General features: G+C 40.7%; 1 protein-coding gene across 1 annotated transcript in view; it reads left to right on the top strand.

Annotated features, from left to right (window-relative positions):
• Window positions 1-25,053, top strand: part of TSPAN8 (tetraspanin 8) — a 31,539-nt gene extending 6,486 nt beyond the window's left edge. Inside the window, exons 2-8 of the mRNA XM_072843277.1 lie at window positions 6,770-6,832; window positions 11,634-11,771; window positions 13,234-13,308; window positions 13,409-13,516; window positions 17,625-17,756; window positions 20,563-20,646; window positions 24,757-25,053. Coding sequence (XP_072699378.1) covers window positions 6,770-6,832; window positions 11,634-11,771; window positions 13,234-13,308; window positions 13,409-13,516; window positions 17,625-17,756; window positions 20,563-20,646; window positions 24,757-24,810 — 654 coding nt within the window. The 3' untranslated portion in view covers window positions 24,811-25,053. The remainder of the gene's footprint in view (window positions 1-6,769; window positions 6,833-11,633; window positions 11,772-13,233; window positions 13,309-13,408; window positions 13,517-17,624; window positions 17,757-20,562; window positions 20,647-24,756) is intronic.
• Window positions 25,054-25,302: the final 249 nt, after the last annotated feature.

The raw sequence follows: 25,302 nt of genomic DNA, 5'->3' as shown, positions 1-25,302 counted from the left end.
TGAGATCATGACCTGAGCTGAAGGCAGATGCTGAACTGACTGAGTCACCCAGGTGCCCTCTGAATTTGCCTTAATTTTATGATTCAGAAACACTAGGATGCTAATCAAATGCTGAACATCCATCTCTCTTTATCTATTTTGGAATTATGTACATTTTAGTGATTTCATACTTTGGTGAAGCATAGATAACCTGAAGCACGTTTACCCAGGCCCTATTTATGTCAGAAAGAAAGGTGGTTGATTTCTTTCTTCTAAATTTAGAGCTACTTAAAATTAGAATTTGCAGCAGTTGTACTGGGTGTTTGGCTTACTTAGTGGGTTCAAAAGAAATACACAAATGCAACTATGGAGACACTGCTGCATGCTTAACACCATTGATACAACAAATAACCAGTATTTGGGGGCTGAAAAACCTTGAGGGCAGAACCTGTGAAGGATTGAAAATTTTAATTGACACCACTGGTTTAGAGCATCAGAAAAGCAGATAGTGTGTGAGTGCTAGGAGGCTGGGTCAGTAGATCAGAGCTGCAGTAGGCCATGCCTGTAGGGAGAAGGCACCACAGCTGTCCTCCAACAGAAGGTCTGAAAATTACTACGACCCATGTCGTTAGAGAGTGAGGCAAAGTGCAGGCCCTCCTCGCAAAGAGTAATACGTCAAAATGGGTCTTGTCTTACTCAAGGATGACTAAGGAAAATCCAGTCCTAATAAAAGGACCGCCGAGTAAGGGACAGGAAATGTCCACTCTGAAACAAGCACACATCCCTGAAAGAAAGGCTCCAACATCATGGAAAAAGGATCAGGAAATTGGCATCCACAATGCCGTGCCAGGAAACAACACCCTGTGAAACGGAGGATGGAGGCCACAAGACAAAAAAAAGTTGACTGGAAAAGCACAGAATGAGGTGAAAAGAAAAATGGATAAACTAAAGAAGTGCCTCATGTGAACCAGAAACACAAGGATAGAGTTAAAATCCCCTCCAGAAACTACATTAAATGGAGACAGTGAGCAAGAATCCCAAATGGAGAAACCCTCCCAGAGGAAAAATCAAGACGAGATGAATGAGATGGAAAAAGGAAGAATAGAGAATGGGAAACCAGAACGATTTGTATTCCTGAAGAGGAGGACACAGTCAGTGAAAAAAGCAATAATTTAATATAAAAACAACTCTCTCAAGCATTATCTAACCACAATGCCATGAAACTAGGTTTTTAAATAAATGTTTATTGAAAAAAGAAACTTGAAAATCAAAAACAGTAGCTTCTTCCTAAAATGTTAGGGCCCTTGGAATCCTTACCTCCTGTATTCATGGCCTCCCATGTTGTGGGAGCACCACAAAAACAAGTCTTGTAGTTATCCACGTTATCCATTAGGATAATTTCTTATTTTATAACCTTTTGGGGGAGAACAATAGGAAGCTTTCCCTTAAGCTTATCTAAAAAGTGTCCATTCTGGGCCAATAATGAGAGAGCTCACAAGCCGCGCTTCCTCCTAGCAGAGTGCTATACTTTCTTCCATTTTCAGCACTCTTCCAATAAACTGTGATGAAATCCAAAGAGAAGTGAGAAGGAGGGAGTAGGGATGATTGGTGGACACGGTATCTGAGAAGAGGATGAACCAGCTTCTTCTATCCCACTTAACTTTGCCCTAGATGGTGTTTCCCTTTTTCTTCCTGGCACTTTGTAGTTTTCAGCTCGTGCCCTGTCTTAGTCTGCTTGGGCTGCCATCACAAAATACCAGGGACTTGGGGGATTAAACCACAGAAATTTATTTTCTCCTAGTGTTGGAGGCTAGAGGTCCAAGATCAAGGTTCTGGTGAGAGCTCTCTTCCTGGCGTGCAGATGGCTGCCTTCTTGCTGTGTCCTCACGTGGTTTTTCCTCCATACATTGTGCATAGTGAGAGACAGAGACAAAGAGATCTCTTCCTCTTGTTATAAGGTCACCAATCATCTTGGATTAAGACCCCAAAGACCCCATCTTGCTGACCTCCTTTAACCTTCATTACTTCCTTAAAGCCCTATCTCGAAATACAGTCAGATTGTAGTTTGGGGCTTTAACATGTAAATTTAGAGAGGGATATAATTTAGTCCATCGCATGCTCACAAGCATACATCAAAATTATTACCTAATTTCTTAGAATGTTGGCCCAGACAAGCTGCATCCTAATTCCATAAAAAGAAAGTTGTCTTATAGGAGCTGACTGATGACCCCATTGACTGCCTTCAAAGAGACACCAGAGGGTGGGCTTTGGGGGCAGTGGGCCTGGTCAGTTCTGCAGTGTCCACTATCAGGCTGAGTTGGGAGCCCAAAATATCAACTTCTTTTTACAACTTGATCAACAGAAAGTAGGACAGAGCTAGATACTTATTTCTTAATTTATACTCTCAAGTCTTTAAACAGTATAAAAAGCTGGGATACAAACACTACAGCCAAACTGGACAGGGCCTCAGAGAACCATCATGATAGCCAGTCTTGCAACAAGTGGGATAGAATAGGTTAATCTCAATCATGACTCTAGAATTATTATTCTTGATAGAAAATCAATTTACTTTTAAAGTCAGTTAGTATAAAATTTAATAATTATATATTATTAAGGCTGATGTTTTTAATGTAACGTCTTCAATAAATGAGAATGGCATGTTCTAAACATGCATTTCTTTTGTTTTTAAGGTGAAGTTGGAAGAAAAGATAAAGAGATAGGGATGGAAAGGATATTTGTCCAACTTCAAAATTTCTAAGAAAATGTATACAGTTGTAAAAACTGAAATCAGGCAAAATATTCTTGACTTCTGAAATAATTGGATATTCTTTCCTTTTCCATCCTTCCTCCCTCCCTTCCTTCCTCCCTCCCTTCCTTCCTCCGTCCCTCCTTTCTTCTTTCTTTCTTTCTTTCTTTCTTTCTTTCTTTCTTTCTTTCTTTCTTTCTTTCTTTCTTCTCTTTCTTTTTCTTTCTTTCTTTCTTCTTTCTTTCTTTTTCTTTCCTCCTTTCTTTTTCTTTTTCAGAGAGAGAGAAAGAGAACATGTAGTGTGGTGGGGAGGGGGCAGAGGGGGAGGGGGAGAGAATCTTAAGCAAGCTCCATATTTGGTGTGGAGACCAGCTGGTTCTCATGACCCTAGATCATGACCTGAGCTGAAATCAAGAGTCAGACGCTTAACCAATGGAGCCACCTAGGCGCCCTTCTTCCTTTTTCTTCTTAAGAATACCTAATTTTTTTTTAGAACAGTTTTACAGTTATAGCCAAATGGAGAGGAAGGTACAGAGGAGGGTTATATTTCCCACATACCTTACCACCACACAGGTATAGCCCATGCTGTTATCAAGATCACTCACCAGAGCCATACGTGTTATAATCGATGAACCTCCATTGACACATCACAACCACCTAAAGACCATAGTTTTCATTAGGTTTCACTCCTGCACATTCTATGGGTTTGGACAAATGTATGTAATGACATTGAAATATACCCATAATTATTATATAGAGTATTTTCACTGCCTTAAAAATCATCTGCACTCTATCTATTCATTCCGTATCCCCTCTGGTGGCCCCTGATCTTTAAGTGTCTCCATAGTCATGCCTTTTCCAGATTGTCATATAGTCAGAATCATTCCATATGTAGCCTTTTCAGGTTGGCTTCTTTTACCTAGTAATCTGTATTTAAGGTTCTTTCATGTCTTCATGGTGTGATAGCTCATTATATTTTTTTAATAAAAAAAAACTGTGCTGAATAACGTTCCCTTGTCTAGATGTGCCACAGTTTATCCATCCATTCGTTCACTTGCTAGAGGACATCTTGGCTGTTTCCAAGTTTTAGCGATTGTGAATAAAGCTGCTATAAATATCCTTATGGAGGGGATCCCTGGGTGGCGCAGTGGTTTGGCGCCTGCCTTTGGCCCAGGGCGCGATCCTGGAGACCCGGGATCGAATCCCACATCGGGCTCCCGGTGCATGGAGCCTGCTTCTCCCTCTGCCTGTGTCTCTGCCTCTCTCTCTCTCTCTGTGTGTGTGGCTATCATAAATAAATTAAAAAAAAAAAAAAAGATTTAAAAAAAAATATCCTTATGGAGGTTTAGTGTGGACATAAATCTAGATAAATACCAAGGAGCATGATTGCTGTATGATACAGTAAGAGTGTGTTTGGTTTTGTAAGAAACTACCAAAAGGTCTTTGAAGGTGGCTGTACATTTTGCATTTCTATCAGCACTGAACGGGAGTACCTATTGCTCCACATCCTCGTTAGCATTTGGGGTGTCAGGGTTTCAGACTTTGGCCATTTCAACTGGTGTATAATAGTCTCCTTGTTTTGATAATCCTTCTTTTAAAGTTAATGTTACAGATAACACTTGGTGGCTGACAAGACTGAAAGTGGTCATTTAAAGGGAGAATATGGTTGATTTTATAAGATTTCTCAATGATTTGGTATCTAAAGTCACTGAAAAAGTAAACTAAAAAGTCACACAGAGACAAATAAAAAAGTTAAGGGTTTAAAAAACCACAGTCGGAGCACCTAGGTGACTCAGTCAGTTAAGTGTTTGCCTTTGGTTCAAGTCAAGATCCCAGGGTCCTGGAATAGAGCATCACATCGGGCTCCCTGCGCAGTGAGGAACCTGCTTCTCCCTCTCCTTCTGCTGCTTCCCCTACTTGTGCTCTCTCTCTCTTTCTGTCAAATAAATAAATACAATCTTAAAAATATATATATTAAATAATTAAGTAATTTAAAAACCGCAGTCTTAGTCTCTAGGAATTCTTACAGTTTTCTCATTGATAATCTCATAAATAAGTATCAGATAAGGATAATAACCATAAGAACTATTCGGGTAATTTATGCTATGTTCAGTTAAAGCTAAAGCCAGAGCAACTATTAAGACAACCAACGTAAATCTACTTGGGAAGAAAAAGAAAGAAAATATCAGTGAACAAATCAAATAACAAACAAAAATCCAACTACTGTGACTTACTCAAAATCTCAGGGGGGCTCATTATCAATTCGACACAAATCTTGATTGACTTAGTTATTAACACAGAGCTGCTAAAATGAGCATTTATCTCCATCTGCAAGTGAAGTTAGGATTTATTGGGAAGGGGGAGAAAAACCTGAGGGTTTTCAGGCTCTGAAGCTCTCTTTTCAATGGTGTATTGTGTGGCGTGTATGAGTGTGTGCCTATAAGATAATAAAATTGTGTAGGTTATTGGGTGGTTTGAGAGCAAGCTTTGGTTTCCCACTGCCTTCATTATTTTGTAAGAGTTGAAGCATGTCGAGGGGGCAGGATTGGATTAGGAGTGGTGCTGGACTTTCCTGACATGAAAGGGTTCTTGGGGTTCTAGCTCTTTTACTTAAAATGAAGGGTTTGGACCTACATGACGTTTTTTTTTGTTTTGTTTTGTTTTGTTTTGTTTTGTTTTGTTTTTTGAGATCTTTTAGAGAATACGAATATTCTCTGATTATTCAGGTGGTCACAGTATTCCCAAAACCTTAACAAAGCCTTTGACTCTCCTTTTAGGGCAGATTTAACGAGAAGCCATTTAAAAGCAAAAGGAGTCTCTCATGTTCTGTCTCCCTCTCTGATATTTTCCACTCATTTTTTCTCCTAACTCAGGGAAAAGAACAAGGGGTGGTGGAAAGGGAGGTGGGCGGGGGGATGGGGTGACTGGGTGATGGGCACTGAGGGGGACACTTGATGGGATGAGCACTGGGTGTTATGCTATATGTTGGCAAATTGAACTCCAATAAAAATGAAATAAATAAATAAATTTAAAAAATAAAAATAAATAAAAGCAAAAGGGCTGTTTTGAGTTCGCAGGCATATGGCTCAACCGTGCACAAAAGCAATGATACTTCAAGGTCACCAGGCTTCAGAGGACTCAGGCATTTCTCTGTCAGAGCACCACACGGCCAGAATAGTCTAGAAAATCTTGCAAAGGCTGCTGTGTCTGCTATGTGACCAAACTTGTTCTCAACATCTCTATTTAATAATAGATCTTAGCTTTTTTATTTTTTTTAAGGCTATAACGTATATATCTGAAATGAAACAAAACCAAATCAAACCCTGAAAGACAAGGCTTTTCCTTACACAAAAGTAAAATGTGTTTCGCATTTTATGTGTTGGCTTCAGTCCAAATTAAATAATCTGGGAAACTCATTAAATGCATTTAAGAGTTTAAGTACTGTTGCTCATTGTTCTTTCTCTCTGGGTGAGCTTTACGACCTAAAAGAACTTATTTTTAAAAGAGTTTATTTGGGTACAAAAAGTGTTGTAAACCCTTGCTGCCTACCTGCAGATTTTGTCCGATGTCCTACTGTTTCCCCGTCTATCCCAGCTTCATGCTTCTAGAATCTTGAAGGAATGTCTGATAATCAGTTTTTTCTTCCTTGTTGTCCAAGACAACTTCTCAGAGACAAACCCAGGGGCCCAGTAAGGATTATTTTGTCTTTAAACTGTCATGACTTATCTTTCAGATATTATAATCTGGCAAAAACACAGAGTTAGCGTTGACACATGAAAAATCATTGCTCCCCTCCCCAGTAGCAGTGATGACTTCTTGTCTGTAGACCCCTGAATGGACTGTGGACGGGAAACGGAATTATTCTTATCAAATTTACCAATTACACTGGAATGTTTTAGCAATTACCTGCCAGTGAATCTGCCAGAGTCACGTCTTTTAGGTGGTAATGTAGAGTTAATGATAGGCCACTGGAAGCAGCCACTAGCAGTGCGTTGGGCCAGTTGTCCTCTAACATTTTTTTTCTTTTTCTTTTTCTTCCTGCAGCTCTGTGGCATCTTGATCCTGGCGGTAGCGATTTGGGTACGATTAAGCAAAGATGGGCAAGAGGTAAATAAAGAGATACAAGCTTCTCTGCTCCCAAAGTAGTTTATTTCTCTTATAATGATGACAGTAATGACAATAATAATGTAAATATTTCTAGAGCATTTTCCTTACCTGCCTTAGGTAGTCATTCGTGCTGGTGCATGATTGTATGATTGACTTCAGTTGAATGAATCCCAATTACTCACTGCGTAGGCCCACGCCCAGCACACTCCTTCTGGAGAATGGAGAGGTGTTCTTTGAAAGAAGAACAGTGGCCGTGGAAGTGGAGGTGGGAAGGGGCTGAAAGTGGTGGTCTGGGCCCTTCACTGTTTGGCCTCAAGTGTAGCTGGAGGACACAGGCTACTGTCCCTCCGCACCCACGACAAGTTTTGTACCGTGAGGTACCGATGGGTGTTTGGCTAATCCCAGGGTGGGAGGTTGGTTCCAGAGTAAAGCAGATGAGAAGTTCTCCTGGAGAAGAAGAATTTGGTTTTGTGTCTTAAAGGCAACGAGGGACGAAGGTGATTGATAAGAGCCTGGGCCAGCTGGCGGGAGGGTAACTCCTGTCACAGCAAGAGGCCGCTTGCACTAGGCCAACTCAGCGGTTGGCAAGGGATCCCGGCCTCTTGCTCTCTGGAGAAGCTTAGCATCAGCCCCCTTCCCTCACCAGGCCCCCCACCAGACTCCCCACCAGGTCCCCCACCAGGCCCTCCACCAGGCCCCCCACCAGACCCCTCACCAGATCCCCCACCAGGCCCCCCACCAGGTCCCCCACCAGGACCTTCACCAGGCCTCCCACCAGGCCCCTCACCAGGCCCCTCACCAGGCCCTCCACCAGGCCCCTCACCAGGTCCCCCACCAAGCCCCCCACCAGGCCCCCTTCCACGCCCTGTGGCAAAGCCCTTAGCAAGCACGCCAGGGGTCTGGAGGCAGGTGAGTTGGGGGTTCTTGGGTGGCCCATGCGCTGTCTGTGACCCTCACCGTGACCCTCACCGTGAACCTCACTGTGACCCTCATCATGACCCTCACCACAGGCACATGTGGCTGTGAACACCATGTAGGACACGCAGGGCTGTTGTTTTGGTTCCATCCAACATGTACCTGGCACCGTTTCCTGCTCCCCGGTTTCCATTCTTCTCCCTCCCTTCTTCTCAGCCCCCCCCCCACCGCCCCGCCCTCATATCATCCCTACTCCTAAGCTCAGTCCTTCCCTTCCTCCTCATGGTCTGGGTTCTTGCCTCTATTCAGGATCACATCCCCCACTGCTGGAGCCTTCTAATGTATTTATTTGCCCAAATACAGGCTCTCGGTGTCAGAGGAATTATGATTCTCATTTGATAATTATTAAGATATCTTAAGCCAGCAATTAAAGTAATGTCTTTTCTACAAAAGCTTATTATACCGTGATGAGGCTAAATGCCTTGGGGACAGCCTTGTAAGGAAGATTAGAAGCAAATCAACATCTGTTCTGATGCTTTTCCTCAACTGGGTGGCTTCTCTTCCTCTTCCTCCCTCTCTCCCTCCCTCTCTCCCTCCCTCCCTCCCCCCAACCTCACTCCTTCTCTCTCTCCTTCCTTCCTTCCTTCCTTCCTTCCTTCCTTCCTTCCTTCCTTCCTTCCTCCCTCTCTCCATTCCTTCCTCTCCTTCCTCTCCTTCCTGTCACTCCTCCCTTCCTCCCTCCCTTCTCTGTCTCCTCTTCTCTTTTTAAAACTTGCCTTCTACCCTTGGACAACTCAAGGAATTGCAGTGGCAGCGGTTTCCTCACTCAGGGCCTATCCGTGCTGAAGGAATTGGGTGGGGGACAGGTGAGGCAACTGGTTGGTGACATCCTAGCCCATCTGAATCTCATTTACAGTTTCACACTGATAAATGTTAACTGTGACTCCCTGGTGGCCCTTGGGCTCTGGGCTTGAACTCAAGAAGGGTATGTGAAGATGTGCTGAAGTTTGTTGCCTAGAAGCTGATGTCTGACTTCTGGACGCATAATTAAGCTCAGAGATTAAACAGCCTCCTATTCGGAGGCCGCTGTGGCCTTCTGCGGATGTGTGTGCAGCCCATCTTTTATTTTATTTTATTTCTGGTTGACATGGGAACATTTTCTTTCCCCCAAGGGCTTCTGGTAAACAACTTTGGTGTTTAGTCTGTTAAGAAATTCCACACACTGAACGTATTAAAGGCAAACTGCTGTCCTTGCGAGGGTGGGCCCCCATCTCTGGGGAACAAATGAACTTCTCGAGCAAGGCTGCATCCTTGGTGACATGTGGATGCTTGAGCTCTGGATGGAAGTCCACATCCTCTAGGATGGTAGGCAGCTTGGCTTCTGTGAAAGTGGCTTGATTTAGCTTTCTGAGAGGCCGGTGACAAAGACTCAAGAGGGCAAAGACCTGGATTTTAGTAGGTGGAGAAGCAGAGGCAACAGTTCCAGGAGGAAAAGGCCGAGCATCCGGGCAGAGGGGAAGAGGGCTGTGCATGACGTGTAGCCCATCTCTTAGGGCTCAGAGGGTCTCTCCTCAGAAGGCTTTGCTTTCCCTCACGGAGACTCAGTGCCCAGGTGCAGCCTTGGGCGGCCACTCTTGTCTCAGGAGAGCTCTGAGAGTCCAAAGCACACCTGAAGCCTCCCCTCCAATGTCCTGCCATGGGGGTTCTCCGTCTTGACCCACACAGACACCGGTCACCTGAGACAGCCTGGAAAACCCGCTGCTCCTTTCCCTGGGCAAACACCTGGCCCCAGATTTCCATTTCCGGCCTGAACAAGGCCGCACTTGCTGGGCTGGACTTGCGACAGCTACCCCCCGCCCCTGGTCACACTGGTCTCAGCCCAGGGCTTCCGGAGCCGCCCAGAGAATGCTGGTTGCACCCATCACTCCAGGTCTGGCCTGTCTACACCGACTTCTGTTCACTCTGACAGCGAGTCAGGCCTCTCAAGGCCTTCAGGGGCCTGCCCTGGCCACACATTCTAGGGAAGGGCAGTGGGGAGCTGGGGTTTCCGGCTGCTGCTTCTTGTCTTTGGTCATTATGGACTTTGACCCAAATGCCAGGCATGTTTATTAACAAAACTGATTTCTTAGCTCCAATATGAACAAGCAAACAACAACCAAATAAACGAAAGACCCTAAAAACAAACAAAATATCTTTCGGACGTTAACCAAACTTTCTAAATACGTAGGTTGAAACCCCGTCGGTGAGCCTAGACTCTCAGAGACAAAGGAGGCCTCAGATACCACAGAGGCTGACCCAATTTCCTTTATAAAGGGGAAACTGGGGCCCTGCAGGGTTGGGCGACAATTCCAGGGTTAGAAACTTAGACCCTTACCAGAATATAAATCTTTGTTTTCATGCTTTTATAGTTTCAGCACATCCCTTCCTATTGATTATTATTTTTTAAAGAGTATTTATTTACTTATTTGAGAGAGAGAGAGACAGAGAGGAGGGAGAGGACAAGCAGGGGGAGCAGCAGCAGAGGGAGAGGGAGAAGCCTGGGAGGATGATGGGGGGCTCGATCCCAGAACCCTGGGATCATGGCCTGAGCCAAAGGCAGATGCTTAACCCACGGAGCCACTCAAGCGCCATTTCCTATAGATTATTGAATGAAGTTTTCCTCTAGGCCACGAGCTGGTTTTTAAAGTCTTTAAAAATGTACACATTATTATTACTAGGTTATTGTTATTATTATTATTTTTAATGTATTTCCTGTTAAGGGAGCTGCTGCACATACTGTGCAACAGGTTCTAGGAGGCAGCGTCTCTGGGTTAGGGTAACAACTAGTGCTCGTCCGGGAGGTAGCCCAGGAGATAGGGATCATACAGGATGGGCGACGTCCCAGGAGCACCTGCGAACGGCACCGGCACCAGGCTTCACTTTTGACTGGTGATTTATCTGGAGGACAAGTGGTAGACTGAGGCTAGGTACCCCAAAGGTAATGAAGGAGGGTAAGTGTGTTGCTGGAGAGCAGAACTGAGCCATGCAGGGTGGGTAGCCAAGCCAACATCAGGAGCCTTAGGACGTTTTCCTCAATATCCCATTACTTAATAGTCAAAATAAGGAATTTCTGGAAGCCTCTGTAGCCTATACGTCCTGGGAACACAGAGATAGAATTATATGGAATATCAAGAACTAGATTTATTTTCTTAGTTTAAATTTTTTTTGTGTTTTGGCAAATGTATGGACCCGTGTGATCACTATGGCAATCAACATGCAAAGCATTTTTCTAAACCCATAGGTGTTCACTTGTACCCTCAGCTGTCGGTTGCTCTTTCCTTCCTGCCTTCCTCAAGGTCAAGCACTGCTCCGATTTCTGAGTTACCTATTCTTGAAGGTCTTATAAATGGAATTGTACAGCAGTCACTCTTTTCAATGTAGCTTTTATGAGATTCATTCATATTGTTGGGTCCCTTCGTACTTTGAGGAGCTTGCCTTTCTAATTTAAATAATTAAATTGCCATAAAATGCATGTTTACAATGCTGCTCCAGTGTATAAAATATGTACAAAATATGCAAACCAAAGGTCACAATCATGGGTAAAAGCACCTCTCCTTCTGAGCTTTTAAAAATAATTGACATTTGAAAGGCCTCTTGCATCTCTTGCATCCAGCGTTCAATATATCATCTTAGAAGAAATGTAAGTTGGAAATATTATTCAGACGAGTCACATCTCAATGGAATATAAGCTCCTTGAAGGCAGGGGTATTGCGCCTCTTTACATCACTGAAGTATCTCCAGGTACTAGAATAGGGCCTGGCACATACCAAGTACCCAATGGTTATTTGTTGAACAACAAACATCAGAGAAAGGGATTTTCTGTCATTGATCTCTTTTTTATTTTCAGATTCTTAGCCCTGGTGATTCTGGTACTAGCCCCTATATTGCTGTGAATATCTTGATTGCTGTGGGTTCTATCATCATGATTCTGGGTTTCCTGGGGTGCTGTGGTGCCGTGAGAGAAAGCCGCTGCATGCTTCTTTTGGTGAGTCCTCCACACAAACCACAACACCCACCCTTCAGGCTTCTGAGTGCCATCTCCCATTCCCATTGTCTGTCAAGAGGACTTGCCAAATTGATGCTCTAACTTCTGTTTAAAGGGTTTTATTATAGAAGCTAACATTTTTTAGCGTAGAGGATGCCCTAAGAAACTTTAGTCCCTGCCTTCCTTCCTTCCATCTTGTTGAGCAGTTGCTGTGTGACGGATACTGTGCTCAAAGATTCATAGACGTGAAGACAGTCGGAAGCCAGGAGGGGAAACTGGCAAGCAGACTCTTAACTACCGAGTGAAAGGCCCAGGAAGGGGAGGGCAAGGATAGGGAAGAGAACTTCCAAGCTGGAAGTGGAAGTACAAAGGGTGTTTGTATGGGTGAGAGTGTGATGGGCTCTCCTGGGACAGAGGCTGCCAGTAGGATGCTGGCCTGTTCAGGGCATGACAAGGCCTCGGGTGTGGCTGGAGTGGGGGCAGAGGCTGTTTTCACCCAATGCTGGAAGATGGGTCTGAGAATGGATGGCACCACCTCATATTCCATGCTAACAAAATTGTGAGGGACTGAGGTAATCATATTTGTGCCTTAGAAAGCTTCAAGGAGGATGGATGGGGTTGGGATAACCCACCGACATTTAACGGGTACAGTAGAAAATAATAAATGGATGTAGAAAAAGTATTAGAAAAAGATAGTGACATATTTATTAGATAAAGCCTAACCTTAGCATTTACAGAGCTCATTTAAGCTTGTTTCTCTAATAAAATAAGTACTGTGTTTGTCCCCGAAAGAAATTTTTAGCTGTTTGTTTATTACCAGGGAAGGTAGAGACGGAGCTTAGTAGGATTTTAATAGCATCCCTTGTGGTTGCTTTTTGATCAATAAGGCCTCATTTGCAATTTGGGAGATTTAATTACTTTAGGAGCTTGTTTTAAAAAGAGAAAAACTAATTTGTGGGATGCATTCTTTAAGGCTATGATTCAGTAGCTCTGAGACAGGTTTTGGGAGTCGACATTTATAATGAGACCCCAGGTGATTCTGCTAGAGGTAGAAATGGAGCTTTGAAGTCACTTCTGAAGTCTGTTTTCAAGTTTGTGTGAGTTTGCATTTGATGAAGAAAGAGAAAGAAAAAGATAATATTCAAATAATTGAATCTAAGTGTTCACACTTCCTTCATTCAACATCACCTCGAAGTCTACAATCCTACCAGTAAATGTTTGTTTTAACTCCTTTGCCTGGTCAGTATTTGAAGCAAATGTTTTTGGCCACTCATGGCCTCCAAACTGGATTTTTGAGGCAAAGGGTAGAGTAAATGAAGAATGCTGTTAGTATTCCAGCCGTTAAATGATCCCAACTGCCTGAAGATGCACCAAGCCCAAGGGTCCCAAGAGATGATGACTGACTGCCCTGGGGATAATACATATTCCATTTCTTTCTTTCTTTCTTTTTTTTGTTTTTCAGTTTTTCATAGGCTTGCTTCTGATCCTGCTCCTGCAGGTGGCGGCAGGTATCTTAGGAGCTACTTTCAAATCTGAGGTGTGTACACATGATATTCGATAATTTTGGAAAAGCCGGAAAAAAAATCAAAATACTGCCCTCTGGCATGAATAATTTAACAATGCTTTTCAATTTTCAGTCTGAGCGCATTCTGAATGAGACTCTCCATGAAAACATAAAGCTTTTGAGCGCAGCAGATGAGAATGCAAAAGCATTCCAGAAAGCCCTGACTGAATTTCAAAACGAGGTAATTAGAATTTATAGGCCCTTTGGGGAGTTGGGCGTTGGTTGTATGTTGACTTTGTAAACAGAATGGTCCAAACAAAATGGTCCATGAGTCCATTTTGCAGTTTTGGACTGATTATCCTATCACTATGCAGTAAGAAAAATCCGAGAGTATTTCTAACTTTATTCCCAGCTTCTTAGGAAGTTCTGGAGCAGTTTAGAAGGACAGAGATCAAGAAGATACGTTTATGACCAATTAAGCCTCCTTTGGGCCAAACCAATTGTTGCCTCATATTTACCATCTAGCAGGACAGTGTTTGGGGGCATGTGGACGATTTTCTCTCTCTCTCTCTCTCTCTCTCTCTGCCTCCATGGCTGCCCCCTCTGTCATACGAAGAATTATAGGAATCATTTATTGCTTTTCCGTATGTACTTGCCCTTACATTCAGTAGCTCATTTAATCCTTATGACAGCTCTGTGACATGGATCGCATTATCTTTATTATCCCTATTTTACGGATAAGGAGGTTAGGTCCTCAAGAGGTCTGCTGGCTAATGAGAAATGAGTTTGGAATTTGAACCCAGCTGTCTGACTAGTTATTATTTTAAATTTATCTACTAGTCTCTCCCTTATTTACTTATTAAAACCTTCACTGTCTTTAGGGTAAAGTCAAAACTTGGGCAAGGCGTTGAGGGTGTTCTACTCTCTGGCTCTTACCTGATATTTTAACACTAGTAAGTACTACTTCATAAAAATAAAACAAACACAAAACAAGCACACAACCACCACCACCCCCCTCTCTGGTCCAGTCAGGTTCATCTACTCAGGATCCCTTAAACAAATTCTACCTTCCAGTCCCAGCATCATTCCCTATCTTGGGAAATACTTACGACTTTCCTCTTCCTTCCCAGATACTACGTGTACTTCAAGGCCTCACTAAAATATTACTTACTCTGTGAAACTCCTAATCACTCCTTTATTCAGAATCCCCATCGTATTGACTACATGTAGCATTCGGTTCACACGTTAGGGAAGTTCTCAGAGTCTTAGAGGAGGAGAGTTGGACTTTGTAGGGCATTTAACTTGACTTCTCGTTGCTTGATGTATTTTATATTTATGTTCATCCACTCTCTAAACATTGATGAGTTGAAAGTTCGTCCATTTTTGCCCATCCCGTCCCATTTATATCTCTGTCTGATGATTAGTCTGTTCTTTCTTAGTTTGAAAGAAAACCTGCCTCCCTAGGATTTACATTATTTAGTCCGTGTTCTTCCTTCTGGCCGGAGGAAAAAGAAAATCTACTGATGCTTCTGCGCATTGCAATTTTACTTTGACAATGGCTATCATATGATTTCTAAAAGCTTTGCTTCTTAAGTTGAAACATCCTTAGTTTCTTGAAATATTTATCAGATGGCTTTTTTTTTTTTCCAGAGCATTCCCCAGTTCCTGTTTGAATAGACTCCAGCTTGTAAAAATTCTGCTTAAAGCATCATTTCCAAGAGCTGAAACCTGATAGGAATCCGTCTCTGTTTCACTTCCTCTGTGTGGTGCTTTTCCCAGCTTCCCCATAGCTGCGTTTCTTGATCCTCTCCCTTGCAGCATCCTACTCTGGAGCCCAGGTCAACCCAGGTTTAAAGCAGGAAGAATTTAAGCAACTCAGTTCTTCCCCTGGGTGGAATTGAGCATCATTCATCCTCCCTGGTGGTTGACCTAAGACGAAAGGTACTGTAGGTAACCACTGGGTCTCAGGTTTGGGTTCCGAATTACACTTGTTGCATGCCATCCCTGATGGCCAAGGTCTAGTCTAAGCACGGGGGTTTACATGTTCTGTTTGCTGTAGCATAGTTCTGAATTACTTCTGTTCTGGTGCACTGATTCTATGCCTGAAGCTTCCTATGTTCATAGAACTATAGTTCTTTAATGTCCATTTTTATTCCTTCCTTCTTCCTTCCCTCCCTCCTTTCTTTGGGTTAAGAGTGGGATTGATGGGGGGTGGGGTGCAGTGCGGCACTGGGCCCAGCTGGGCAGAGCTGAACTGTGTGCAGTGGGAGAGCATCCTGTATTACATTCTGCTCCTGATGATCTGCTTTGTCCATCTTCTTCCCTCCCTCCCTCTTTCTCTAGTTGTCTCTTCCTCCCTCTCTCCACCAGGGCTTTTCCTTTTTAGGAATGCTTTTTTGGAAAAAGAATCCTATACCGAACTCTGGCTGGATGACTTGGGGCCTTACCACACGTGGACAGAAGTTGTAGATACAAAGTGGTTTTCTCTTTTGATTTCAGAGAATTCCCAGGTGAATTTTCTGCTAACATACTAATAGAATATGCCCCTCTTGGATTCTCGGTGATGGCTATTTTTCTAGAGGTCATTGAGTTATTCACTGCACAGAGCCTTATTCATCCAGCTGTTATAACACTTGCAACAAATCCTGACCAGCTTCTTCCTCGACTTCTCTCAGGTCTGATCTGGTGACCAGATATCTTACCAAGTTTAGCCTTTCTACCTTCTCCTCTGTCTTCTGTTTCTAGGCCTCCCTAAGGAATCCTGAGGTATATTGTATTCCAAATATGGACTGACCTGTGAGTACATATAATGGGACTTAAAAAAAAAAGATCTGGGTTTTTCTATCAATTACTATTGTTCAAGACTATTTAATCAAAAGGCATAAGCAATTAATCATGTCTACCATGGAAACAGGAAAGAAGGTTATTTCAAGATTGCCTTCTCTGCTAATACTGATTGACCTTGCGACCGACTGAAATCTTTCACTGTTTGTCATATGAATGTCTGCTGAGTCAGATATTTGTGCATCTAAGGCTTTGAGCCCAAGTGCAAGACTTTGTATCTGCTTCCACCGAACTAGTTGGTTTGAGTCCATTCTTTGAAATCACTTTGGAGCTTGATTCTGCTCCCCAATGTGTTAATCATCATGCCAGCTCTCTATCAACTACAGAGCTGAAAAGGTACTTTCCAAATATTTATCTAAATTATTCATATCAGCATTGAACAGAGAATAATGGAAATGGCAACAACTGCCATAAAACAACTGTAGCAAACGCATGCTGAGTAATTTCTACAAGCCAGGCACTGAGCTAAGCACTTCATAGCTTCATGTGAATTTTCCCATTTTTTTTCTTTACAACAAGTCTACGACTTACATGTTACTGTGAGCAACTACGACTATCTGTATTCTACAGATAAAGAACAGAGGCACAGAGAGGTTAAGCAACGTGGGTAACATGATCACCCAGCCCGTAAGTGAGTTTTCTCAATATCTGGGCCTTACAATACATCTGAGCCTAGAAAACTGTGCAATCTTGGTTCTATTTCCTTCAGCAACTTTTTTCCTCTACCTTTTCTTCATGGAGTATTGTCTCTCTACTAGAGCAAGTAGGACCAGATGAGGGACAGTTACTTCTCTCTTTCACCTAATAATATGGCGTGCCGTAAACCCTGAGTCATTGGGCTTATCGCTTCCTTGTTTTTCTTCCTAAAACATGACCCCAAACTCCCTTCGTGTTTCCTCACGTTCCAGTGTATTCTGGGCCTTAACGTTATTCTGAGAGCTTCCTCCTTCATTTGCATCCCTCCCTCATTTTGTGGCTTTCCGTATAAAATTCAGTCTTATGAGAGGCCCCACTAAGCATCTTCTTTGGCCTTTGAGAGGCCTCTCTCTCTTTTCCTCCTCTCTTCCCAAAATGATCAAAGATCATGAGATGGAAATTTCATTTTTTAAAACTCTCTCATCTCTTTTGAGCAAAAGTTTTTTAAAGAGACCTTGATTTTCTCATGGACTAACTCCTTGGAAGCTTCTTTCCTGAAATCTAGGGTACTAGATCTGTTTCTGCCCCTCTCTTTTGTCATTTAAAACTAGGTGAGTTTTTTTGTCCTTTTGCCAACTTCCTCAGACTTGTGCATCTGCAACCCTATTTTTTTTAAATTACTATTAAGGCCCAAATGGAAGATTCCTTCATTTTTCTTCTACACCTAGAGAAGTTGTTGAGATGATTTACATGACATTTTAGTATAAGAAACATCACATTAATAGTTTCAGAAGAATAGGATTCAATGTATTGACAATGTTTTTTTCTTCTTTAGTGATTGCTCTTTATATCTACTTTTCATTAAACAGTTTAAATGCTGTGGTTTGGTCAATGGAGCTGCTGACTGGGGAAATAATTTTCAAGAGAATTACAAGTCATGTGAATGTTCAAGTTTGTCAGATTCTTGTGTGATGTATGATGGCAAAAATGTTTACAAACAGGTGAGGACAAATGAAATTTGACACAGTAAGTGGTTCTGTTGATTTTTTTTTCCAGTGAAAGTCTCTACAAAAAAATTAAATTGCAAGCAATTACAATGGGAATCATGATATAAAAGTCCCAGGAGTTTCCCAATAAAAAGTAGATACTGTTTAAAGATAAAAGTAGGTATAAAAAAGTGAAAGTATTTTTTTTTTGAGTCTGATATCACTTAAAGTCAACTTTAATAGATCAAAGAAACATTCCAAGGAAAGTACAAGCTAACCGATGAAAGTTATCTCATCCTCATTAATAATGATTGATGACTTTAATCATTATTCTTAACTATTTTTTCTATTTTCACATAAATCCTAGAAATATATAGTTTCACTTCAGTTTATAAAGTTAATATTTCTTGTTCTTATCAAAGGTTCCTTTTTTTAAGTAATTATGTGGGTATAAAGACTTGGTCTTCAGTAGTTTGGCTCTGGATGTTAGTGTATCAATCAATTTGCCTAATTATTGCTCTATTTGAGAAGTGGCCTCGGACATCTAAAGTCAATCAAAAGAGCTGGGTTCATCTTTTATGTGTTACAGATATCATATTTATGTCTCTTGTAGATGTCAATATGTGAATGTCATATTTCTTATTATTGCTTAGTTCATCAAAGATGATTGACCACTTCCAATGGGCCAGGCCATTTACCAGCCACGGGATATCCATTCCAGACAGCCATAATGATTGCACTCATGGGGGTTATACTCAAATAATGAAGAAAGAAAGCTAGGCAGCTTCATTTCAATAATTATTGGTATTTCTTAGATAGGGGCAGGCACAAGGTATTATGGGACCCTAGGTAACTCAGTCTTCAGGGTTCAAGGTCTCCTAGAGGATATGCTATCTGTCCCTTACCACAGGTCTTTACATAAATTGTTCCTTCTGCCTGGGAGGAATGCCTACAAAAAATAATTATCAACATTAATGTTTAATTTATTTGTTGTTATTCTTCAGTGCCCACTATGTGTCAAACAGACCCTTGTTAAAATCACATATACTTCTGGAACCTCGAGAAGGTTATAATCTAGTTGGGAGAAAGATATATAAAAGCTCTTATAATTCAATGAATTAATTTCTATAATACCTGATGATTATTTTCATTTTGGCATTGATGTAGTGATGGCTACTGAGGTTAATTATATAGTAGGAAATAGAAAGTATCTCAGGGGAAGTTTCTCTCCCACTGGCTGTCGGATCTCTTTTACTAATCTCATCAAAAATCAGGAGACTCAAAAAAAAAAAAATCAGGAGACTCCGCTCTAAAGGGGAATTGCTGTTACTAGTACTTAACATAATTCATGAGGAGAAGTTATCCACCAGACTACAGAGCAATCAGATTTTTTTTATTGTCAAAGTAGTATCACTAAACAGTTTTATTCTTACTTTTTATATTCCTGCCGACCTAATTTAGTGATGTGATATCTGCAAAGAAGAGGCGAAATAAATATGGTGTCAATGAATGCAGTTGCCACTTAGGATGATGAGGACATTAGTAAATTCAGTTGCAAATTGTTATCTGTTGCCTGTTAAAGATTCAACTTGAAGATGTTTTTCCTCAGGATAGATTTTTTTTTTTATCCTAAAAAGTAATAGACATTCCCTCCAAATTCACACATAATTCAGCTGAAGATAGGCTGATAGCTGCACCAGTTTCCCAAAAGGAGGGTCATAAATTCATAAAATACTTCCATCTGCCTTGTGTCATTTGCAAAAAGTCTGGAAAAATAAGAAATCTGGAATGGCCATAACTCACATTTCTTTTTATTCCCCCCTACCTTTTGCCAAGATAACCTGGTTATCTGGAGGGGAAAGGGAGGAAAACTCCTCAAATATAATGAATGTGACTCCGTAGATAAGATCATTAATCTTATAGTTAACCCTAAATGACATAATAATTTACTCTAATGTTTACCACTTTGGATCAGATGTGAGTGGAGAAACCCATTACATTTAAGAATGAGAGGGAAAAGACTATTTTACTCAGCCTTATGGAGAACTTTTATTTTATTAACCATAGCAATATTTTGTTAGCCCTCTGTGCATATAAGACTATCATAGGAATGATACATTTTCTGGCAATACAGATAATACCACTATTACATTGTGTCGTGTTTTCCCATTTTGAAAATTATCCATATAATTTACAATTGCTGGAATTTTTAAGTCTGGCCTAAAATGTCATAAGCTGAAATTGCATGCTAGCTTGAATATATTTCAACAAATGTGGCAGAGAGGCTACTTTCTAAATTCTCGTTTTTTACCAAGGTCAAGACAAAATAGTGGACACAGTAATTTTTTTTCGTTTTTCCAGTAAAAATAACTCAGATATAAATTATTTAGCGATTTTTTTAAACCTTGTTTTAAAAATGAAAGTTTATGCTACAGTTAGCTGAAACCCCAACCAGGGAACTCTTTGCTGCAGATTACAAACCTAAATAATACACAAAGTGATAACAGTTCTAAAATGAATAACTGAAAGTTAGGATAAAAGTATTATTTATATCTAAAGATTCCTAGATTTAGCAATGAGATAGCTGAAGCAAGATTTTCTTTCTTGGTACTTTCCAATGTATGAACAAACCACAGTTAACAAGCTTTGGGGGTGGGTAGAAGCGTGGATTGACGGAATGGAAGAGTGGAATAATCAATCCAATTCCTTTTTGTTGACTGTTCTTCCATAGCAATGGTCAACCCAATGGGAGGGGGAACTTAATTAAAATAAGGTCAAAATTTTGATTAAAGGTAACTTTTTATGTTTTGTTTTTTAACAGCCATGTATTTCTTTGATAAAAGAAGTAGTTGCAAAGCATATTCTGATAGTAATTGGAATAGCATTTGGACTGGCGGTTATTGAGGTACAGTATAACCTTGCATTGTTGACTCTTCATTCATTGTTTATTCATTAATTCTTCCAACAAATATTTATAGTAAGCCAAGCATAAACCAGGTGCTTGAGAAAAACACTGGTGCCAACTGTTCAAGGTTTAGCATCTTTTCTGGCAGTCTTTGGTTTTGGAAGAGGATTACAATCTTGTCAATCAAGCACAGCTGAGAACATTATGAATGATCTCTCCACTGGGACAAAAATTGAGTTAATCTCCACACAGTTCTTAATCCCAGATTTCCTTTTTATGTTGAAAACCAGCATAAGAGTTAAGGTTTCCTGAAGTTAGAAGAGAAAGCACCAAACAAAACCAAAATACAACCTTTACAAATTCTTACCTCTCTTCTTGATTTTGAAACAAAATAAAAACTCACCTCAAGAGTGTGGGGAGCTCTTTTCCTGCTGTTCCATCTAGAGAAATCTAACAATTTTTAAAAACTAGGGACAGATGTCTTAAGGACTATGGGCTCACTTGAGGAAATTTTAAAGGAAATTTAAGGTTTATGTATTTATTTATCAATTTGATTATTGGTGTTGAAAAAAAAAACTTGTATTGGATTTTTATCTTGATGGACTTTCTTGGTATGACTTTTTAAAGAACCTGAGGATACTTTCTACATGGCCTAAATTTCTTTGCTAGAAAGATGGAATAGAACTATTTCAGAGAAGCGTTTTCGGAGTCATTCCAGATCTTGGTTAATTTAGATATCAAGTGAGTCAACTCACTCTTGATCCTCTGTCAGGACATTGGCAAGGATCCTAATGACATGTGAGGTGTCCTCCTGGTTACTGCCTCTGGGGGCTGGTTAGGTCAGATGAGTGACTTCCGCTTCACTTTTGTAGAACACTATACAATGTCCTCCCCCGGATTTCTGGTAGCTTTCTATCTCTTACTTGTGCCACTTTACTGACAGAGAGGAATTTTAGCTGGGATTGAAGCAATTTAGTGTTCTAAGTGCTCTTTTAGGTTAACTGTAGAGTTTGAGCAGCAGGTTGGGCTGTTGAGTAGTACTTCCTTGTAGTCCAAATTAACAGGTCTAAGTATGGCACAATCTCTCAGTAGACATGGTCAACTTTCTTTTTGTCTGATATATAATGGACGTCAAATGGTGCTATGTGCTAGGTCTATCTCTCTGGATTCAGCCTTTTGTATAATGTCCTTTTTCTCTCTCCTTTGTACTTGGGGTTTATGCAAAGAATAGAAATACGAGCTAATGGTTGTAGAGATGAGTAAGGAATCACACACAAATGTACTCATATATTTATAAGCATGAAACACACATACATATATGTTGGAGGAGTAGACTTTAAATGAATGATTGAAAAGATCAGGCTTTAAATGTGGTATTCAGTGTAAGTGTCATTATAAGTGTCAAATCCATATTAGACTCGAATTCAGACAATTGACTATGACTGGCTACAAACCACTGATGCTTTTAAGAAACTTCTCGGAAGCAAAGCCAAAGAAAATAAGGACACAATCAACTAGGAAGATCGATGTCTCTCATATCATAGCCAAAGGCATTGCCAAGAATCTAAGTACATTTAATGGAAAATAAGATTACAGGAGGAATAGCATTTCAGTATTTTATGAAATTGGTATATTCCATGTGTTTGTTACACGTCTAGTATTTTACTGCTTGTTCTAAAGACATGTATAAGAAAAAGACCTTCCAAAGAATAATTTATAGATATGGAATTTGTACAGTAGTATCACAAAGTATCACCATTTTCCTGATTTAATGCCAGTTAAGTGTGATTTCTAGACTACATGTAGATATAGCAAATGGTTGATTCAAAAAACTCTTGGCCATTTTTTGTTGTTCACTCCCTCAATCTAAAAGCCTGCCCTCCCTCTAGGATTTGAAGAGAAAAAAAAATCATTTTATATTCCTCCTCTTTTTATTAAAAAAGGAGCTTTGGGGCAGCCCCGGTGGCCTAGCGGTTTAGCGCCGCCTTCCGCCCAGGGTGTGATCCTGGAGACCCAGGATCGAGTCTCACGTCAGGCTCCCTGTATGGAGCCTGCTTCTCCCTCTGCCTGTGTCTCTACCTCTCTCTTTCTCTGTGTGTCTGTCATGAATAAATAAACAAATAAATCTTTTTTTTTAAACAAATAAATCTTAAAAAAAGGAGCTTTGAAAATATCCAGTCTACAAAACTGTATCCAAAAAATGTACATTAGTCTGTCTTACAGGAGTTAATATTAGTTGCTTAACACTGAGGCCTGTCTCCATTCTGTTTCCCAAATTCAAATTCAAGAAAACATAAATATACATAGAAAAAAATCTCTCTAATAACTATTTTTAAGAAGGAAATAGAAACAAATATCTTCCTGCGGAAAGTATATTCAAACTATTTCCATAGACAAATATCACACGAAAAAATCACCCTCTGACATTTAGACCTTTGATGTTAATCTGCTTAGGCACAGGCTGTGACAGACTGAGCAATAGGTATTTTCAATCTGTTAAGACCACATCCCTGAGGGATTTTTCTCAGATAAGATGTCAGGGATCTATGCAAAATGCTTTATTTTGTAAGGAAATTTTATCTATAGACATTGGAATTCTTATTACAGAATTAAATAACAAGGCTATCATATCTCTCCTTATTTGACTACACAACTTACTAGCACAGAAAATCAGCAGAACTCTCACTCCTCATTCTAATTAGTGGGGGAGGGAAAAAGCCATTGACAATGATAGTCATCACTTCGTAGGATAAACATTATCTTGACAGGAGGTCGTAGGAACAGAGCAATTAAAAGATAGGGAAATGAGAATTTTATAACGTTTTTTGGACTGCCTCAGAATATGAGAACTCATGCACACAGCCTACAAGGTTATCCTGCGTCCTAGCATATATTACTGTATGATGAATCTCTTTTAATTATTCCCACTTTTATGAACAATGATAAATTATCTTTTCTGATGCAAGAAAATGTGATATTAATCATCTAGTATGCTGATGAATGCTGGACTTCTATTACAAGGATGTGACAGTGAATGGCAATAGAGAGTTGTCTTATCCCAATATTTTGTCCATTTTCTTTACTCTTTCCTAATACTTGTTCCCAGACTGAAGGCTTGAGACCAAGGCATAAAGATGAAATTTCAGGGCTTTTCCAGGTCATTCTAAAAGAACATTCTAAAAGAATATTATGGATGAAAATCATTATTTTTGCAGAGAATTGGTGTCTACTGTTTTGTTTTTAAGAAGGAAGAAATACTGGGCAGCAGTTCTCATCTGAAATGCATTTCCAGGAAAGAATTAGTAAGCAGGATGACTCAGTACAGGAGGAACACTTAGGATGACTCAGCATAAATGGCCCCTGGCTCTCCTCCTGCCTCAGTGGGGAGGAAACCTTCCATCTATAATACACAGGGGTCCTTTCCATCATTTCTGCATCGAAGCCACAGCAGGCCAGGCACTGACTGCCGAGTCAACGAGGGCAAGTTTTAGGGTCCCTCATTCTTGGGAGAGCCATTTAATGAGATGGAAATTATGTCCCAGATTTTCAGCTGAGCTTTTTCACTTCAAAGGAAATTCCTGAATTAAGCTATTCCCTGTAGATTTAGAAGCTTTTTAAGAAAAAAAAAAAGTTACTTTCTTCATTCCTCTTGGCAATGCCTAAAAATATGGCAAGAGAAATTCTAGACGCCTTGATTTTATGCAGATGATCTAAACCAGATGATCGCATAGCCTATTCATGGAAGCAGTAGGTACACTTAGCCCCCCAGAGGCCTAAGTTCTTCAGAGCTCCAGGGTAGATGCCCCACAGAAGGGTGTGTGTGTTTGAGAAAGATAGGGTGCTCTGAGGGCAGCCAATCCTGCACAATCAGACAGGGCCAGTTACAAGCGGATTGGCCAGCTAAAAACTGATTAAAAACACAGAATACTCCAAAAGCTTTCTCAATGCTCTTTTCGTCTCACTGGTCATCCAAGCAGAGCGATGACTTAGGAAAATAAGATGAGAACTGTCAGTAGCCAGGATCTTTTTCATATGTAATAGTCTTTCTGTCTATTTGTAATGTCTCCAGCATTTTAAATTCCATGTTAATCTTGTTATTTTATTTTCTAGATACTTGGTCTGGTATTTTCTATGGTCCTGTACTGCCAGATTGGAAACAAATGAATCTGTGGATGTGTCGAGCTCTCATCCATCAAGCCCCTTTAACATTTTGCTTTCGTTTTGTAACTTTAAATATACAAATACTGTACATGTTAGGAGCAGCTGTCTTACTAAAATGTCTCATTTAGCTACATCACAGATATCTTCCAGACATATTGAACATATTTAAGATTTGAGTGACACTAGGAAAATGATATGAATGCGATTTTTACTTAAAATAAAAGTAACATTGTTTATGCTGGTGTATTTTCCTGTCTGATCATTGTGTTCAGGGGGTCCTGTGCTTAAGACATTCAACTGGAGCCACCCAGTGGAGTAATCTTCATTGCTAAGTGACGGATGGGGCCATAGTTAGTTAAAGCAGTGAATCTGGAAGCAACGTTCTTTCATGTGGCGTTATCAGCTGTTGGTGATGAGGTTGAGTTGAGTCTCAAGTTGAAGAACTTGAGAGCGGCCCAGCTGAAAGTCAACATCTCTCTTCTGTTTGTGCTAATG

The sequence above is a fragment of the Canis lupus genome, chromosome 11, assembly GCF_048164855.1.
Source record: "Canis lupus baileyi chromosome 11, mCanLup2.hap1, whole genome shotgun sequence".
Classification (NCBI taxonomy): domain Eukaryota; kingdom Metazoa; phylum Chordata; class Mammalia; order Carnivora; family Canidae; genus Canis; species Canis lupus.
This window is presented reverse-complemented; position numbering and strand designations above follow the sequence as displayed.